Source organism: Sinohyriopsis cumingii, chromosome 12 (assembly GCF_028554795.1).
Source record: "Sinohyriopsis cumingii isolate HCF-2022 chromosome 12, ASM2855479v2, whole genome shotgun sequence".
In the NCBI taxonomy this organism is placed as follows: domain Eukaryota; kingdom Metazoa; phylum Mollusca; class Bivalvia; order Unionida; family Unionidae; genus Sinohyriopsis; species Sinohyriopsis cumingii.
The window spans coordinates 43,882,894-43,900,990 of NC_142972.1; the positions used below are offsets into that span (position 1 = coordinate 43,882,894).

Below are 18,097 nucleotides of genomic sequence, written 5' to 3' on the forward strand. Positions count from 1 at the left end.
TGGAAATGATGCATGTCTTCGGCGATTGTTTTCAAGCTTTTAGTTTTCATTAGTTATTACGCCCCAGCATGGTGTCACCAATTATGCGTTCTCGTTTATTTCCATTAACTGTTAAGCGTACATGGGCGTCTTTGTTGGATATCAGTCCAATTTATTCATTCTCATTGTTTGTTCGATGTAAATCAATGTATGTTTCTCGCGGTGGACTTGTTGAATTTTACTTCGTCGTTGAGAAAACTAACTCTGGATGTTTTCACTCTCGACTGTGAGGTACCTTCATGCGACTGGCCTTTCTCACGTGATAATGCGATGACTCCAAGCTGGCCTTGAATTGATAGAGGCGCATCAGGTAGTCTCAGTGGCCTATTTCTATTTCAGATAGATTATTAAAGTCGCTATCACGTAAATATTTTGTCAACAAGCGACATAAAATTATCGATATTTGCTGATCCAATACCAGTAAATTCCTTAAGATCGTCATTATGTCGCTGATCTGGATCCATCACATCTATGTAAAGGCAAATCTTGAACACAGATGCCAAGAATTGTTAAAGACGTTTTCGGATAGATTTTGATTACTTCAAACTGAATTTCATCTCCTGTTACTAATGATATACTGTATATGTATATAAAAAAGTGGACATTACCCATTGTCGTTGTCCCCACCTGATTCTAAATCCGATTAAGATGCACAAATATATCCAGACTTGCACACCTTTGTGATGTAATATTTAAGTCTAACAATGTCAGCACCATTCCCGATACTAATGAAAAGAAGCAGATCAGTTGCTATGACGTCATTTTCCCTCCTCTTCGCTTGCAAATATTCCTCCGAATGTATGCTATGAAAAGTGACAGCGCTAAATCGACAAACGCTAGTGAGGCCGGGGTTTTCCTTGTGCGTGCAGTGCTACAAAGTCGAGAGCCCATATGTTTGACCGTCTGTTTGAGTTTTCAACGGCAGTATTTAAATAAATAGATGTACGGAACCTCGACCTTCAGAAAACCCGCTTGTTGACGTTCCACGTCTGCTTAGATAATTAATGACTTCACGTGACAGCTGAAGCCAGTACGAATCATAATGCGAGATATGTCGATACCCTAATGTGTATGCAACCAATGATTTCTAGATCCTGTCGAATAATCCAAGCTGACAATGTCGGTGTTCCGCGTGCAGATTGAGGCTCATTGACTTAATTTCGCGTGAATACATCTTAGAAATGTTTAATCTATTTTGGCAATGCTAGTTTATCAAAACTGATCAATGGCGGCTGGACCTTTATCTTTTTTCTTTTGACTCCGTATGCCTTTTAAGGAGCAATTGCATATGCTGTCGACGGCCCGTCAAGCGGCCTCTTTTGCAATCGTGTTAGCGCTTAAACAACCGCTAGGGATTGGAATATTACGCCTTCGTGTTTGATCGTGGCAACCATGGCCGCGCAAAACTCGAGAGTTATCTGGCGAATTTGACGTCTGGCTGCTTCGAACCGTTACACCTGTATAGATGTGAGCACCAGTAGGGTGGTTCCGGATATCTTGTCAGGAGAATCTTTCAAACGAACCCCTGCTTGCTTTTTGGTCACGGCTGAGACATTTTCTTTAAAACATTAAAGGTTTAATTGTTGGAAAACTTGACGAGGCTCTATACAGGCGCGTTAATGATCCTGATTCAACCATCTGAGCGCTCCAGTTTCAAGTTGGTATCGGAGAGAATTACAGTTCTTCACCTGTAATTGGGAACGGTGTGTTGATTTTACATGTACATTAAAGTACACGTCGATCATGGACTGTCTAAACAGGCACGTTTGTTCCCAAAACACAATAAATCGAGTACAAATTAGTGAAGTCTTTTGGAAAATCTGTAGACCTGTGTCGATCTTTTGACCACGGCACATGAAAGAACATTGCTTTTGATATCCACATGCAGCTTTCCAATCAAGCAAAATTTCTTCCGCTGTTTCCTAATGTCGACTTAACCACAAAGAAACTTCTGAAACTTGTCAAAAATCATCACTCCACTAGTCTGTCCACTACCCACCCGAGCCGTAGTTTAAAACACTACAAACATGTGTTATGGCGCGCTGATACCTTGTGGGGAACCTATTTGCCATGAAAATTGATGGATGTTGCTCTGAGTCAAGTCTTTAGTGAGCACGAGAAACGATAATGTTGACGAGGCTACGAACCCAATGAATGACAACAAAGCATTTTTTGACCACCGAATTTTTATTGCAGACTTCCACGATATCAATTACGGCAAAACAACATGACCAAAAGCGAAACCAACATCATACTAGATTGCATTGTCGTCATTACCGTTTCGGGTTTTTTGATCAAAAAATAACTTTGCGGATATCTCTGCAAAATCCGAATATATGACTGATAGGATTTGCACACGAACACAGCAATTGGGCTCCATGAAGTTGCCGCTGACGCTGAAGAAATTCACGAATGCAATTTCCCTTGGTGTTAGTAATTACGTCTGCATCGCTTGTAAGATTTTATGTCACCTATGTACATACTGTAAATGATCTGCATGATCTGCCTGAAAGGGCATAAATGAGCCAACGGATAGCGCATAATCGTCTTGTCGCTGTTTTTGGTGAGCCCGCTAATTGTCAGTACAACGTTGTCTAAACAAGCTTCGATTTCCTTTCCGTTGATGAGTTATCTTGCGCTGTTGAATAGAGCTACTGTGCCATTGTTGACAAATACAACCATGTTACCATGGGAGTAATTGTTCCCATCATCTTGTACAAAAGTTCTATCAATTTCACAAAAGGCCCCATACACATGGGAGAAAGTATATAGATGTCTGGTGCACTTGTATTTGTGCTCGTTCACGTTCATCAGGGACCCTGGTTTTGGTATGAATAATCGACTGTGAAATTCATGTTTTGGAGACGAGACTGTAATCATCGTAGTCACGCTCGGAATTGTACTTGAAAGAACGCGCTTCCATGCAGCATTGACTTCGCGAAATTTCAGTTCATTCGAAACACGTTATCAGTGTTGCTCACGCGTTCACATCATCGATATCTTCAATTCTTCAATGTATTCATGCATTAGGAGGAGGAACGTTTTGGGGTCCATGATGTAATCGATGAGCCGGCACATCGACATGGCCTTTCTGGCGACTTCCTACTTGCGTTTGCAACCGATCGTGGATGCATTGCGGGTCGAGATTCGTGCATTTGATCCCCGTGGGTCTATACCATCAACAAGAATCTCTGCTTCCATCACTAGTTCGATTACGAGTTCCCCAAAAACCTGTTTCACATATCCAGTCAGGATCGGTTTAACTCTTTGTTGCAATTTGTTTCTTATGCTTCGATCGGATTAAAGAATTATTATTATTTTTTAACATATCAAGTTTTCTTCATACACGAGAGGTAAATATCAATAAAACAGCTTCTGTAGAACAAGACAATGCACAAACTGCCCGAGTGTATGGTTGATTTGGAAAGTTATTAAAACCGACTCTAGAGAGTCAAATGATATTTTAAGTATCCATTGTTTAAACAAGGACACGATTGACAGCTGCTGTATTATTTGTGCACAGATGCATCCACTTCCCATTAGATCCCGTGATTGATTCATTCCTTATGTTGCATAGTATCTTTTTTGAATGAAAATTATCACTTCTACTAAACACTATATTTTGCTTGGATTTCAAGACAAAATGAATGACATGTTTCGATCTCTTGATATTAGATCACAGAAGATTCTTTCTACTGACCAAGTTTGGACAACGAGCCTCATGTAAATTAAGTGCAGAAACAAACTGCAACATGAATTTTATAACAAAAATGCTTATCAAAATTGTCGAGTAAATTTCAACTACAGTCAAACCTGTCTTAACGGTCGTGTTTCTTAGTGTTCACTTCATCAAATCGGTCATTTTTACCCCACCTCATTTCTGAAAGTTTTGGATGAAGGTCATGTGATAAACGGTCGCATATTCTGTAAGACTTGCAAATATCTCACGAAACCATTCTAGGGCTCTGGGCGACAAAAAAACTACTGCTTCATTGACAAACAATATTTTGTTAGTCCTGTATGCAGTCATTCTAGCTTATTGAGAATGTAATGAGCGTGATTGGTTTATGATCACATAAAGGACTTGAATTGAAAGGATTATTGGTTTGTTTTGTTTTGATTTCTTTCTTTATTTTGTTTATTTATTTATTTTTGTTGTTTGTTTTTTGTTTTTTTTTTGGGGGGGGTATACATATTTAGGGAAGGTGTTGCGGTAGCAGAGAGGCGATAGATAAAGATACACATGTGAATGGATAAGCACCTGAAACCTGTTGATTAGAGCAATTTTACTTAGCATAATTTTTACATGATTTATAGTCTTAAAAGTAAATCAATGGAGACCCCTAAATCACCAATGGCACTTTGAAAGGGTTTTCAAAGGGAGAAGGAAAAACAAAATGACTAACTGGTTTCTTACTGGCAACCGCCCCCCTCCTCATCCCATTTTATCTACTTGAAGACCCTACCCTATGCAATACTCAGAAAAGCTTAATAAAAACACTAACTTTCCTTCCAATTTTCTATCAGTTTTTTCGTATTCAAGAATTGTAATATTTGTTATTTGACAATATTTTCGGGATAAAGATTGATATTAGACCGATATCTCTTTCTCGTTCTCGAGACAGATATGGTACATATTGTTTTCTTCAATGATGTAGGCCAAATTTGGACTGCAAACTGCTTGAGGTGATTTTACGCATTCATCCGTAACATTCTACACTCAAAGTGTACAAACATAAAAACCAACTTTTTTTAATTTTTATATCACAAATTTTATTCGGAATAACGGTTTGAGTAATGTTTGCAAAACTTATGTCCAAGCGTTTCCGATTGAGGCATTACAGCTAGAGATCCTCCATTGTGGCTCTTGCATCTTACGGACATCCAGTCAAATATTTGCATCTCTATTGTAACCTGATGGTGAATATTGACATCATATGGTTTGAGACAATCAACAATCTCCCTTGTTTTGATGTGCTCGAGGCTTTTTATCTTTTATATTTATAAAGGTCTCGCTTTGTGAGATGTTATATAAAATGAATATTGATGAAAGCTAAAACATTAGTTTACAGACATAAGTTTTTAGTAGAAAAAGGCTGCAATACATTTTCATTGTTACTGAATTCAGTGAAGTACCGATATAATTTCAAACAATAGGCGTTTGTACCATTCTTGGCAAACCTTTATTTCCCATCTATGTTCTGCAATAATAGTCAATGGACCTTTCCTCAATAAGGTCCTACTGCTACTACTACCATCACTACTACTAGTACTACTACTACAACTGCTACTACTACTACTAATAATAATAATAATATACAGCAACACTTGGTAACAGTATTTCTGTTATAAACTTTTTATTTTATTTTTCATACAGGTTAATATTGTTTCTAGGGACGCAAGTCAATACCAAATACTTCCAAATAGCTCGTCAAATAATTTCTAATCATATTTTAAAAATGTATATTTTGTTTTATTATATATTTGACGGTGGAAAATGTCGATATGCAAGAACTGAAACTGTATTACTCCATTGTTTGAAGAAGTTCCGATATCCAAATAAAAATATTCAGCACAAAAACATTTTGTACAAGTTTCTCTCCTGCATCTAAAGTGATTAAAAAAAGGTTTCTTTTGTCTATGTAAAAACTATTTTATGCTAAATGAAAGCGATCGATCTTCTGCATTTTGCGTATCTATAGCATGTACTAATACCGTGAATGTCATTACAGTATAATTAACATTACACTTTAAACGAATAAGCCAGAGCCTGCAAGGCGTAATATCTTGTAACTAAATGATTACAAGAGGTTTGAAAATTTTATCAAAAGTTGATCCCTTGTTTAAAATACAATCATCCTCACATTCAAAGAAATTCCATGAGATAATATACACAATCATCAATCTCCAACAAAATCCAGACTTGTCCAAACAAGTATTCGGTTTAATCATTGTCAATTGACAGGAAACAATATATAAAACATTTTTCAGTTTCACATAGATTATTCTGAATCAGCAAAACATCAAGAAATGTTTCTTTTTTTATATTTGCATTGTATGACGATGGCATAATATATGTGGAACTATTTGCATCTTATGTCGATGGCATATGTGTACAACTATTCACAAAAATATCATGTGTGTTGCAACATACGCCCGAGATTTTCAGCTAATCGGATTTAATAATTTGTATTCACTTATTGCAATAAAAAAAGGTTTTAATTTCTACCAGTGGGCTTGTTTCACCACACCATTCGAAACTTTTCATGTAGCTTTGTTAAACAACATGCACGATGGTGGAGCTTATTTCAGTGAAATAATATTTATTTCCGTTACCACATTTATATTTTCTAAATTAGAAAAGTAAGTAGTTCCAAACGTGATATGACCACTGTGGCGATATAATTTGGCTTCCATTGATACATTTCAGTATCTCATTATATAATGTAATAATAGGCATGACAGTTGCTGTCAAAGTCATTTGATATGCAGAATTACGATTTTATCAGTGAACCGGCTTCTGAATGGTTGTCGAAGTCATTTTACTTTACTGTATTTGCATTTATCACATATTTGGTATACTTTGCCTATAGTGTGTGCAGTTTAATATTTTTGATATCATAACATGTGACGATATCACGTTATGTAATTCTGATTGTCAAAATAAGCCTATGAAATTATGGTGCAGTATTCTCTTTACTGATTGGCTGCGATCGTGAGAAAACTTTTTTAACCAATCGGACCTGGACGGTATCTAACCCGCGACCCTTGGAGTAGGAATCCGACTCTATACCAACTAAATTACCTCGGCTCTAGCTAACCTTATATTGTAGGGGCAACAGACGGACTGTAAGACAACTTTTGTCTATACAAATTTTATAATTTCAAAAGTTTGCAAATACTAGATGCTCCTTCTCCCCTACAATTGGTATTAAATTGCATACACTTCAATATTTACAAAGATCCACCATTTCGTTAACTATGTTATGAAAAAGAATTTTTCTGATAACTTTCTTCTCCTTTCTTGCTTAGAGTATTTTATTTCTAAATTAATTATTACTGAGTATGAAGTTGGTAGCGAACGTCGTTTTTTTTTTTTTAAAAAATATAATCAATAATATAATTACAAGTAAATATAAGTTCTTCAAACAATTAAACTTTCCAATACATTATATTAAAGAATAGTAAAGATATATTAAAATAATCCAATGTTGCAACGTACCGATGTTAGATTAACATCTTAACACTAAAAATCCCTATACTTTATAATAAATTGTACATAGACGATAATCTTACCTGTTTCGACACAAGCCTCTTTGAGATTCCGACGAATGAACTGATCGTCAAATAGATCTCCTGATTTTATTCAGTTTCCTAGGACATGGCCAAATTCTTAAAGTGAGGCTCCATCATTTCTTGCAGACTATTGTCTGGGTCTATGTAGGTCATTAGACAGACAATTCTACCACATCAGTGCGTGGAGTTTATAGCTTAGTCAGGAATTTTAGTCATCCTCTAAAGCAGCAAGTTACTCAACTTAGTGAGTGTAGTTTTTGCTGACTTATGATACAAGGGAAATGTATAGAGAGTTTTATCTTTTGCGCATAAGAGCTAAATCTTTATTAAATAGTATATAATTGCAATACCGAATTAAATGGATTAAATCTCAGTATGTTTTAATAGAAAATTAATTTCAAAATAATTTAACCAAAAATTAATTTTGATACAATTTAGAGAAAATTTCAATCTTATTATTGTTACTAAAATACTATGTCCTAATACTTATATCCAGTTATCACATAGTTGGTACACTTTACTATCCAGTGTTTGTGGTTTGTTATTTATCATATATCAATACCTTACATATGAATCTCTAGGAGAATCGCATTGGTCCGAACAAGCCCATGCAATTTCTTGCACAGTATTTTCAATGCTAAACAGCTGTTACTGTGCGGATTTTTCATGCCCCGTCTTCCCTATCCCTGTTGTTTTCTGCGGGTTTTTTAGTTTTGTTTTGAGGGGTTTTGTTGTTTTGTTTTGTTTGTTTTGGTTGGATTTTTTTTATTTTTTTTGCTCTTTTGTGGTGCGGGGGGGGGGTAAATTTGTTGGGGGGCTTGTTGGTTTTTTACTGTTGCTATCAACACTATGGCGGTCATCTTTACAGCAGAAATGGACATTATTAGATTAAACGTCAGACTATAGTCTGTAGAAGTAAATAAACTCACTTCTCATATAAAGAGAATGTCGACAGATAGTGGTCTATTGAATGACAAAAATGTATCCATGTAGAGCATCCTTCAAAATAAAAATAACAAAATGCAAACATCCGGTCAAAAAAACATTGTCTGGAAAAACTATAGATCTCTGTGAATGCAAAATCACCACGGCATATAAATAAGCATCCCTTTCAGACAAATATCAAATAACTGCAATGGAATAATATTTCTTCTACCATATCGAATCCTTCATCTAAGATAGATTGTCCATTGTAGGGTTGACACACCTTTTGGTGGAAATGTTGTAGGTAGTCTCACTGAAATCATGTATACGGCTCATCTATTACTCCAGTAGACCTGACTGAGTTAAATATGGAACACCGCGCAGGAATTTCCATCATACACCCAATCTTGAAAAATGATGGTGTTTGTGTTGAATATTCTATTAAGTGGAAGGATGGTTGCTCTTTGAATTATATTTTGTAAAATATGTAATTAAAAAAAGTATTTTGTAAGTGTTATTGGTTATCATATTAAGAAAAAAAATTCAACTGAACTTTGAGACTACACCACAAAAGAAGCATCACGTGAAATGTTTTTAATTCACTACTTCATAAGATCGACTTTTATAAGTCTGTGACATTGTTGAGAAAGTAATTTATTCTTTGACCTATAGAAGAGATTTTTAGAGGAGAATATTTAATCGACTGCCACAAGAACAAAAATAATTGTTGTTTAATCTTCCCAAACTGAACACTATGGTATATAGATAATTAAAATATGGATGACAAGAAAATTTGGAAACCAGTGGAAACTGCCTTTTAGGCGCACGTGACTGGCAGCTTGCAGTGGGTCAGTAATGAATCATTGATACGTTGTTCATGGCTTTAACGTGCAGCTTCAACGCTTTGATTTCAGCTTTCAAAGCAAATTCTAACAAATGTACCTATGCTGTTAGGAAAGCAATTTCCCTGTGACATATGAAATAGGATGAATTTTATTGACAACACCGATAAATAAGCACTTACTGACGTTTTAAACTGTTTACACGACAGAAATCCAAGTAATTCTGCAATTGAATATATCGATCGTATTTGTGATAAAATAAGTGTTGTAGTAAGAGAAAATATTTCCTTTAAATATTTCGTGTTATGTTAGCAAACTGCACATGTTGGAAAGAAGAGGTGCAAAAAATGCTTTGTTTCAGACCCACGATGTAACAGCTCATTGAATGTATCATGTCTTTAGGGCATGGCGTCTCTGCAAAGGTAACGTTGACGAACCGGAACGACTTGCATATAAAAAAAAAACGGCTTAACACAAATGAAATATAACATTTAGCAAGGATGTTAATAAAAACAAACCAATTTGAAATGAATCACGGCGTTTATTAGCACTGAAAGGAAAGTTATGTTCAAAGCAGAAAAGAGTGTTCTCCCTAAAACTATTTTATGACTTCTTTATAACAAAATAAACACTGTGTAGACGATACAATTTTATTATTATTTTATTATTATTGTTTTATCATTATTATTTATCATTATTAATTTATCGTTTTAAATTATCAGATTCTAACCTTGAAGACCCAAATATTGTCGTATGCCAGAATTTAACCTTGAACACTCAAATATTTTCTTATACCAAATTCCAACTTTGAAGACCCAAATATTGTCTTATGCCAGACTCTAACCTTGAACACCCAAATATTGTCTTATGCCAGATTCTAACCTTGAACACCCAAGTATTTTCTTATGCCAGATTCTAACCTTGAACACCCAAATATTGTCTTATGCCAGATTCTAACCTTCAACACCCAATAATAGAGTCTGGTGCCAGATTCTAACCTTGAACACGCGAATATTTTCTTATGTCAAATTCTAACTTTGAACATCAGATAGTGTCTTATGCCAGATGTTAAACCTTAACACCCAAATATTGTCTTATGCCAGAATCTAATCTTGAACACCCAAATATTTTCTAATTCCAGATTCTATCCTTGAACACCCAAATATTTTCTTACGTCAAAGTCTCACTTTGAACACCCAAATATTGTTTTATACCAGATTCTAACATTGAACACCCAAACAGTGTCTTAAGAAGACACATGAAATTTGAGGAGATTAAATCGATAAATACAAATTGCAAGATAAGAAAACTGCAGGATAAATGGTATTAATTATGAACACAATGCATCGATATAACATACATTGTTTTGAAGTTTGTGTGGCATTATTCCGTTTTAACGTAGATAAAACAAAATTCCTCAAAACGTTTGTTAATTGCTATGATTAAACCTTTATACAAATGAAATGTGATTTTTTGGACTCTTGTACTTGTCAAGGACTACGCCCATTTGTATGGAGAAACTATATACTTTGGACTCTTGTACTTGTCATTGACCACACCCAGTTGTATGGACAAACTGTATACTATGGATCGTAGTACTTGTCATTGAACACACCCAATTGTGTGGAGAAACTCTATACTTTGGACCGTATTACTTGTGAATGACCACACCCAGCTGTATGGACCAACTGTATACTTTGCACAGTAGTACATGTTAGTGACCATACCCAGTTGTATGGACAAACTGTGTACTATGGACCGTAGTACTGGTCAAAGACCACACCCACTTGTGTGGAGATACTCTATACTTTGGACCGCAGTACTTGTCAATGACCAGACCCAGTTGTGTGGACGACTTGTATACTTTGGACCGTAGTACTTGTCAATGGCTATATCCAGTTGTATGGATACTTTTGGCACTAGTATTTACAAATACACCTAGCGAATAATATTGTGGTAAATGCGGTAAATTTGCTTTTGGGGAAAATGTAAAATAAAAAACTAAACCCCATCTCATTTATCAAGTATTTAATAACAATACAACGCTCGTCGATGGAAACATACATGTATCTACTTCGTCAAATCTATTATATCTAAAACCGTATTATGTCGCATATGAGCGGTATACAAGTTATGAAAATATACATTGGTTGATAACGTAAACTATGCAGGTTCTTAAATGTTATCTTTTCAACAATGGAAAGGCGAAATTTGAACCTCTTCAGGAGAAATTTAAATTTCAAAGTTCAACGTACAAAAGGGTAATGCATACAGGATAGTGCAAGTTCACTTTAACTTGGATAACTCTAAAGAACCATGCGACTGCAAATGACTTCATTTTTATGTTGTTATTTTAAATTACCAACTGAAACTGGACACGGTTGAATGAATCTGTAAATTCCGTCGAACAGGACCTACGACGGCGCATCACCAGTAGGGTCAATCAGGCTGGCTCTATTATGAATTTTATCATGGGCAACCTTGTGGAGATTCTACCACCAAGGCCCATATGACCTTGTGGAGGCGCTACCACCAAGGCCTATGACCTTGTGGAGCCGCTACCATCAAGGCCCAAATGACAATACGTGAACCAAAGCCTACGGTTGGTGCGACAACTCAAGCCCACATTTATAAAGCCTTAGAACGGCCTGTCCGTAATATTTGAACACTTCAGATCCTTATTAACGATCTGATTATGGAGGCTAACATGGGCGATTCGATAGAGGGTATCTTTGAGTCTTTTTTTAAAGAAGTGAGAAAGTAAAATTAAGAGAAAAAAGGGCGATTTAGCCCACAAACGCACCGTGCGCCGCTATAAACGGGTGGAGACAAATCGAGTTTTGCAACAGAGCGAAAAGATTTGCATGCAAATGTTATTTCTGGGGTGTATGCCGCTCCATCCGTTGCATGGCTCACATTTGTTAAACTCTACATTTCGTCCAGATTCAAATCCCCAGTTAGCATCTACTAATCTTGGCAAAGCATCACGTATTACCAGACGTTGATGTTTTAAACAAAAGGACACATCAAGCATCCATATATGATATCTGTTAATCCAAAATTGCACATATTAATTATGTTTGTCAGACAGTTCTGTAGCATTACTAGCTATACTATTATATCTATTACAATAAACAATATTGTTAGTTGGCGATGTAGAACGTGAACTCTGTTTGAAGTAAAAGAATGATGGTTGATAGATGGAATCCATAACTATTTTTTTCAGGACACTTTTGTATTATTGATCATTCGGTGTAAATTTTAAATTCTGGCGATACAGTCCACTAGATCCTTACCTTCGATACAGTCCACTAGATTCTTATCTTCGATAAAATTCACTAGATTCTTACCTTCAATCACACCTATACTGTAAGGATATATAAGAATGGTTATTATGAATAAGACGAGATAGCTCATAACAGTCGTCTGACATATATATATATATATATATATATATATATATATATATATATATATATATACCTTTTCAAATATATGTAAATAAGACGAGATAGCTCATAACAGTCGCCTGACATATATATATATATATATATATATATATATATATATATATATATATATATATATATATATATATATATATATATATATATATATATATATATATATATATATATATATATATATGTATATACCTTTTCAAATATATGTAAATATGTTCTGCCAGCCCACTTTTGTGAAGGTTGGAGTGTTCTGGACTTTCTCAATTTAATGGGAAAGACTTGTTTCCCACTTTGAAGCTTCGTTTTGTTGCATCGTTCGTTTCATATTGATATTGTATGTTTTTTTGTATGTATGTTCGTAAGTGGATGGCAAGTGGTTGTCATCTTAAAATATTGTTAATAGAACTTTTGATGAGAAACACATATTCATTTTGTCTATAACTACAAGAGCAGCAGCAGTTATAATATATCTAGTAGCAGGAAGAGAGAAGAAAGACGAGGAATTAAATCATAACGTGGAGAATTTTATTGCGCCCTTACCAGTCTTGCTGCAGTTCATGATCATTAATGTGTTTGTAAGATATTTGTACAATATTCATGTCCGAATAATAATATCGCATATATCTACTTGAATTAAAAAAAATATTTCTATTTTTCAGCTTCGACTAGCACAGAGATCGATAGCTGCACTGCAACCAAGGGCTTTTACAAAGTCAACATCAAGGATAAATCACCAAACAGTTCCATATTGACCCTGGACATGATGTCCACCGCTTCTTCCATCCAGTGTGCCGACCTGTGCAGTCGAACCCTGAATTGCAAGTCATTCGTCATCCACAAGACGAACCAGATCTGCAAATTGTTCGACAAAAATTATGACTATGACCTTCAGAGTTATCCAGAAGCAAAGTACTATACTCTTAAAGATGAATGCTGTTAACGACAAAATGAGCTTGTCGCATTTTTGATACCGAAACAAAATTTAATTTATATATTCATATCAAATACGGAATGATTCATGCGAAAACGATTAAGACCCTTCCTTTCTTTGATAGCAATGTATTCAGAGTAGTTCATCAGCAGTGTACAATAATAAATATATTAACCGAACAGCTGCGTCTATGATGTGTAAAAACCCTTTTACAGTGTCATTTTTGCTGGGGACCACTTAGCACTAAACACCCTACATTTGACTTTTTGACTTGGATACTGCGTTAGGGATCAGGCCTCGAAATTACAAAATCTTACAGGTTTCCGAGATCTCAGGAACAGGCATTGCACTAACAAAACTTTGTGTTGGTCTTTGAGGTTGAGTTTTCACTTTCAATTGTTCAAAGATGGCATTGTAAAAGGATAGTGCTTTGCGACTGACCGACAAGAAAATATCAAGTTCGGATCTGGATATCACATGACATGTGCTTGAGGTTGAAAATAAATTTCCACTATCAGCCAGTAAGAAACGGATTTTAATAATTAAATCTGTGACTGGTCGAAATGAAAACATTAAGCTCATATGTTTTTGCTTGCCATGCCAGACTTTGTGTAATCTCAAGCCAAAAAAAAATCCTAAGTGGTTGACCTTGACTCTTACAATGAGCGTCCGAATCAAAAGGTCAAACATCAGCGTTCAGTAATAAAGTGTCCTCAGCTAAATACCACAGAGTATTAACTTCCAGTCACGTTAGGTCATTTTGACAGGTTATTGCGAGGATGGGTTGTTCACATTGTGTATTTTTCTTCAGTGTCCTCGATCTTTGTCACATGCAATTGTGTTTTTGTCTGTTTGTATCTGTGTCTGCTTTACTGAACAATGTAAAGTGATCATTGTCGCATACTTGAATGGAACATCCTCCATGGGTAGCAGTTTGTCTTTTACAATGCCCACCTGTAGGATAAATTCAGTATAGACACAGATGACATTATTTATGCATATGCAAACAGTAAATATTGGAGGAAGCACTTTTAATAATGTTTGGCAACTATAGCTTAAGAGTGATCTCAGTGAACTGCTGCCGATCATATTGTCAGTCGTGTTACATTTACAGCTTTCAGTACAAATTTGGCTGTAATTGACGTAACAATTATAGCTTTCAATACAAATGTGGATGTAATTTAACGTAACAATTATAATTTTCAATGCAAATGTGGCTGTAATTTACACACAGCCCCAGGAATAGACCGCCAACACTATGTTTTATTTTCATATGTATGTGTATATGTATGTGTGTCTGATATTTTAATTTGTAACGTAGTTTTAAACAATATTTTCACTCATATCGCCACGATATCTGCATTTTAGCAGTTCAAAGTGATGTCCAGAACTGGGGCATCTTGCAGCATACAAGTAGCTGTGTGTACCACCTGAAACCAGGCCGACCAGTCCTAAAAGTAACCTCTTAATGCTGAGCGCAAGTTAGGCAGCTGCTAATAGCATTTTATAAGTCTCTGGTATGACTTGGCCTGGGTTCGAAACCGCGACCTCCCGATACGGAAGCGGACACTCGAACCACTCAGGTCGACACATACACACATACATACATACATACAGACATACATGCGTGCGTGTACATATGTACGTACGTACGTACGTGCGTGTGTTCGTGTGTGCGTACATACATACATACATACACTTAGGACTTTTCACTAAATGTAGCTGATACGTACAGTATTTAGAAATATTATGTTTTATATACTGTTTTGAACGATTTACGTTTTATGTTAAAGGAATGACAGGATATGAATAATTTTAAAACTTTGGCTTACCTTACATTTTTACAAAAGAAACATATTTTGTTTATACGTGTCAATTATAATTTGCGTTCATGTGAGATAATATAAAGGACAGATCATCAAATAAAAGTGTATCAATTGGCAGAAAAGGTTTGAAAAAAAAAAACATTTATGATTAGCCCAAATTTACATTTACCTTTTTTAGTCATCTTAAAATATAAAATGAAAAGGGCACGATTAAAAGAGTATGTGTGTTTGCCTTTATCTTTAACTGTAAAAGTTTCCATACTTCTTTCATATAAAATAGTATCTGTTGCGGATTTAATGCTTTGTGAATCATCTCATTTTCTTCCAGTTTGATATGTTAAATATAAATAGACTTGAAGTAATTACTATAACAAAATATACAATTTCATGTCAATATTTGTGTAAACTCAAAACGGTGTCATCTAACTTTATGGAGAGCAGATTGTATCGTTTTTGTCTAAATAACAAATAAGTGCGACAAGTGTAGATACAAGACTCAAAACATCTTAGCTGTCTGTAGATGCCACTACTCTACAGGGAGTATAAAGTTCTACGTAACTAGGAGATTATTTCGATTGGTTTTTTGACCAAAATGTTTCCTGTTAACGATAAGATGGACTCGATCTGATGTGTTAGTTATCGCAAATTCATCTTTCATCTATCTATCGCTGTGTGAACCTTAACAATTGTTATCAATGAATGGTTTGAATCAGTTGTATTTTTTGTTGCCAGCTTATCAACTTTACGGCTCGCGACAGATTTGTTGACTGGAAATCAGTGTACAGTGCTAGTCCAGTAGGTCGCATGATGTTTTGTTTTTTACGTATAAGATCCTTTATTATTATTATTATTATTATTATTATCCAGGTACTGATACGATACACACAAACAGAGTTCCCAATACACTAATGAAACTCATAAGTTCCGGTGTTTTTCAGAACTTACCACTTCTATCTACGCATATTCATCACTAATCAGAGCAATTTTAATATAACAAGTTTCTCGTTCACAAATAAAGTGCTGGTTGTCATGTCGTTGGATTATATGGTGATAATTTATTTACAGAGGCTCTGCTGGTAAACAACATCAAAGAAATTCAGTGGATAACACACACGAAATGTTGTCCCCTGCTCAAAGAAATAAGCTCTTTCGAATGTAGCCGGTAATCTAATACATGTTGAATGGTGTTATTGACTTCCTTCCGAGAAATCTGGTGTAACATTGGATTGACTGTAGTAGTCATGGCGAGTCTTATAGCGAGTCTCGTCACACGCTGACACAAAATCTCTTTCCAACTATGATACAGACTGCTTCAGTCAGTTTTGTTTCTGTCGCATTCAGGCTACCCATGGTTATAGGGTTTATGTCATTCAGGATGTAATTGTTCTTTGCGTTTTACTTGTATAATGAAGTGGTAGATACTTTCACACAATTAAAGAGGTAAACTAAGATTCCACTCATCTTCTAAAGTATCCAATCTGAATCATATCCTGGCCCGACAAAAGCAGGATATGGACTGAACGGAGACCTTTTGGAATGTTAATCTAAGCTCTAATCTAAACTGCTACCCAAAAGCGTAAACACTGTTCTTGATTTCCTTCTCACATGCATGGAAATACTACTTTTGGTGGTGATTCCTTCCAAATATTTTGACCCGTTCCATTGGAACGTCTGAAATTGACTTGCAAATTTACAATAGACAAGGAAAACTACCGAAAACGTGTATTCTTCTTTGCTTCGTAATTATGGATGAGACTGTGTTGTCCATGGTGTCCAGAGTGATATCTAATGATGTGGACGACATCCATAGATTGGCACGCTAACGTCATCCCTTTTTAAAAGTCGAGCGAGATCGTTCATTTTGGTCGATGTGTGTTACAGCACACAGCATCGCACTCGACTTCATTTAACTAGTGGTCTGTCTCATGGTTCCTGTGTGAAATTCGTTTATCTTTGCTAAAAATGATCTTTCCTGTTTTGGAACTGTTTTTAATTCTGACGGACATGATCCGTATGAAGGCGTGTTATGATCGAGAAGGGGCGTTGGTTTCTCGTAGACAGTCTGACACACTTTCCCAATACAACATAAATTCTGGACTTTTTATTTCCCATGAGGCAGGTAGTTGAATGTTGCTTCTATTGATTCATTGCATCAAAATTTTACAAACACGCATTCGCTCTGCTTGTTAGCAATTTATCTCCAAACCGATCGCCTATTGGTCCATGGGCTGCTAAATTCTATGCGAATTACTAATGTAATGCAGTTCATTATAAACTTTCACAGCATGTTTGATATTTTCTCAAATTGCTTAAAATAGAAGAAACAAATACTTGATGAATTTTGCCAAACCAGACAATATCATGGCTTGTATGCAATTACAGACTATAAAAGTAGTTTTCACTGCGGTCAAATAAAAGGCATTTGAAAATAGAAATTTATTGTTATTGTTGTTTTTCATATCTTATATAAAGATGCTTGAACGTTTACAAAATCAAATACACACACACACACACACATACAAAGACAACTCGTACTTTTGTGTAATTAAAAATGAAAAAAATACATTTCAGTCATATTATGAAGACAGTTAGAAAATATGAGGTTGAATTCTCTTGTTATATAACATCAATAATGGCACAAAGCTACTTTGCAATGAATTCATCAGTTTCCAGAAAGGTGACATAAATATTTAATGAGTTTAACATGAAAGCAACAATGTCGATATCAACAGATAATGTGCTTTGTTTTGAAGGGATTGTTGTGTGACCGAAAGC

At 35.4% G+C, this 18,097-nt stretch overlaps 1 protein-coding gene across 1 annotated transcript in view; it reads left to right on the forward strand.

Annotated features, from left to right (window-relative positions):
• Positions 1-17,757, forward strand: part of LOC149786353 (uncharacterized) — a 43,549-nt gene extending 25,792 nt beyond the window's left edge. Inside the window, exon 3 of the mRNA XM_089978190.1 lies at positions 13,225-17,757. Coding sequence (XP_089834316.1) covers positions 13,225-13,505 — 281 coding nt within the window. The 3' untranslated portion in view covers positions 13,506-17,757. The remainder of the gene's footprint in view (positions 1-13,224) is intronic.
• The last annotated feature ends 340 nt before the right edge of the window (positions 17,758-18,097 follow it).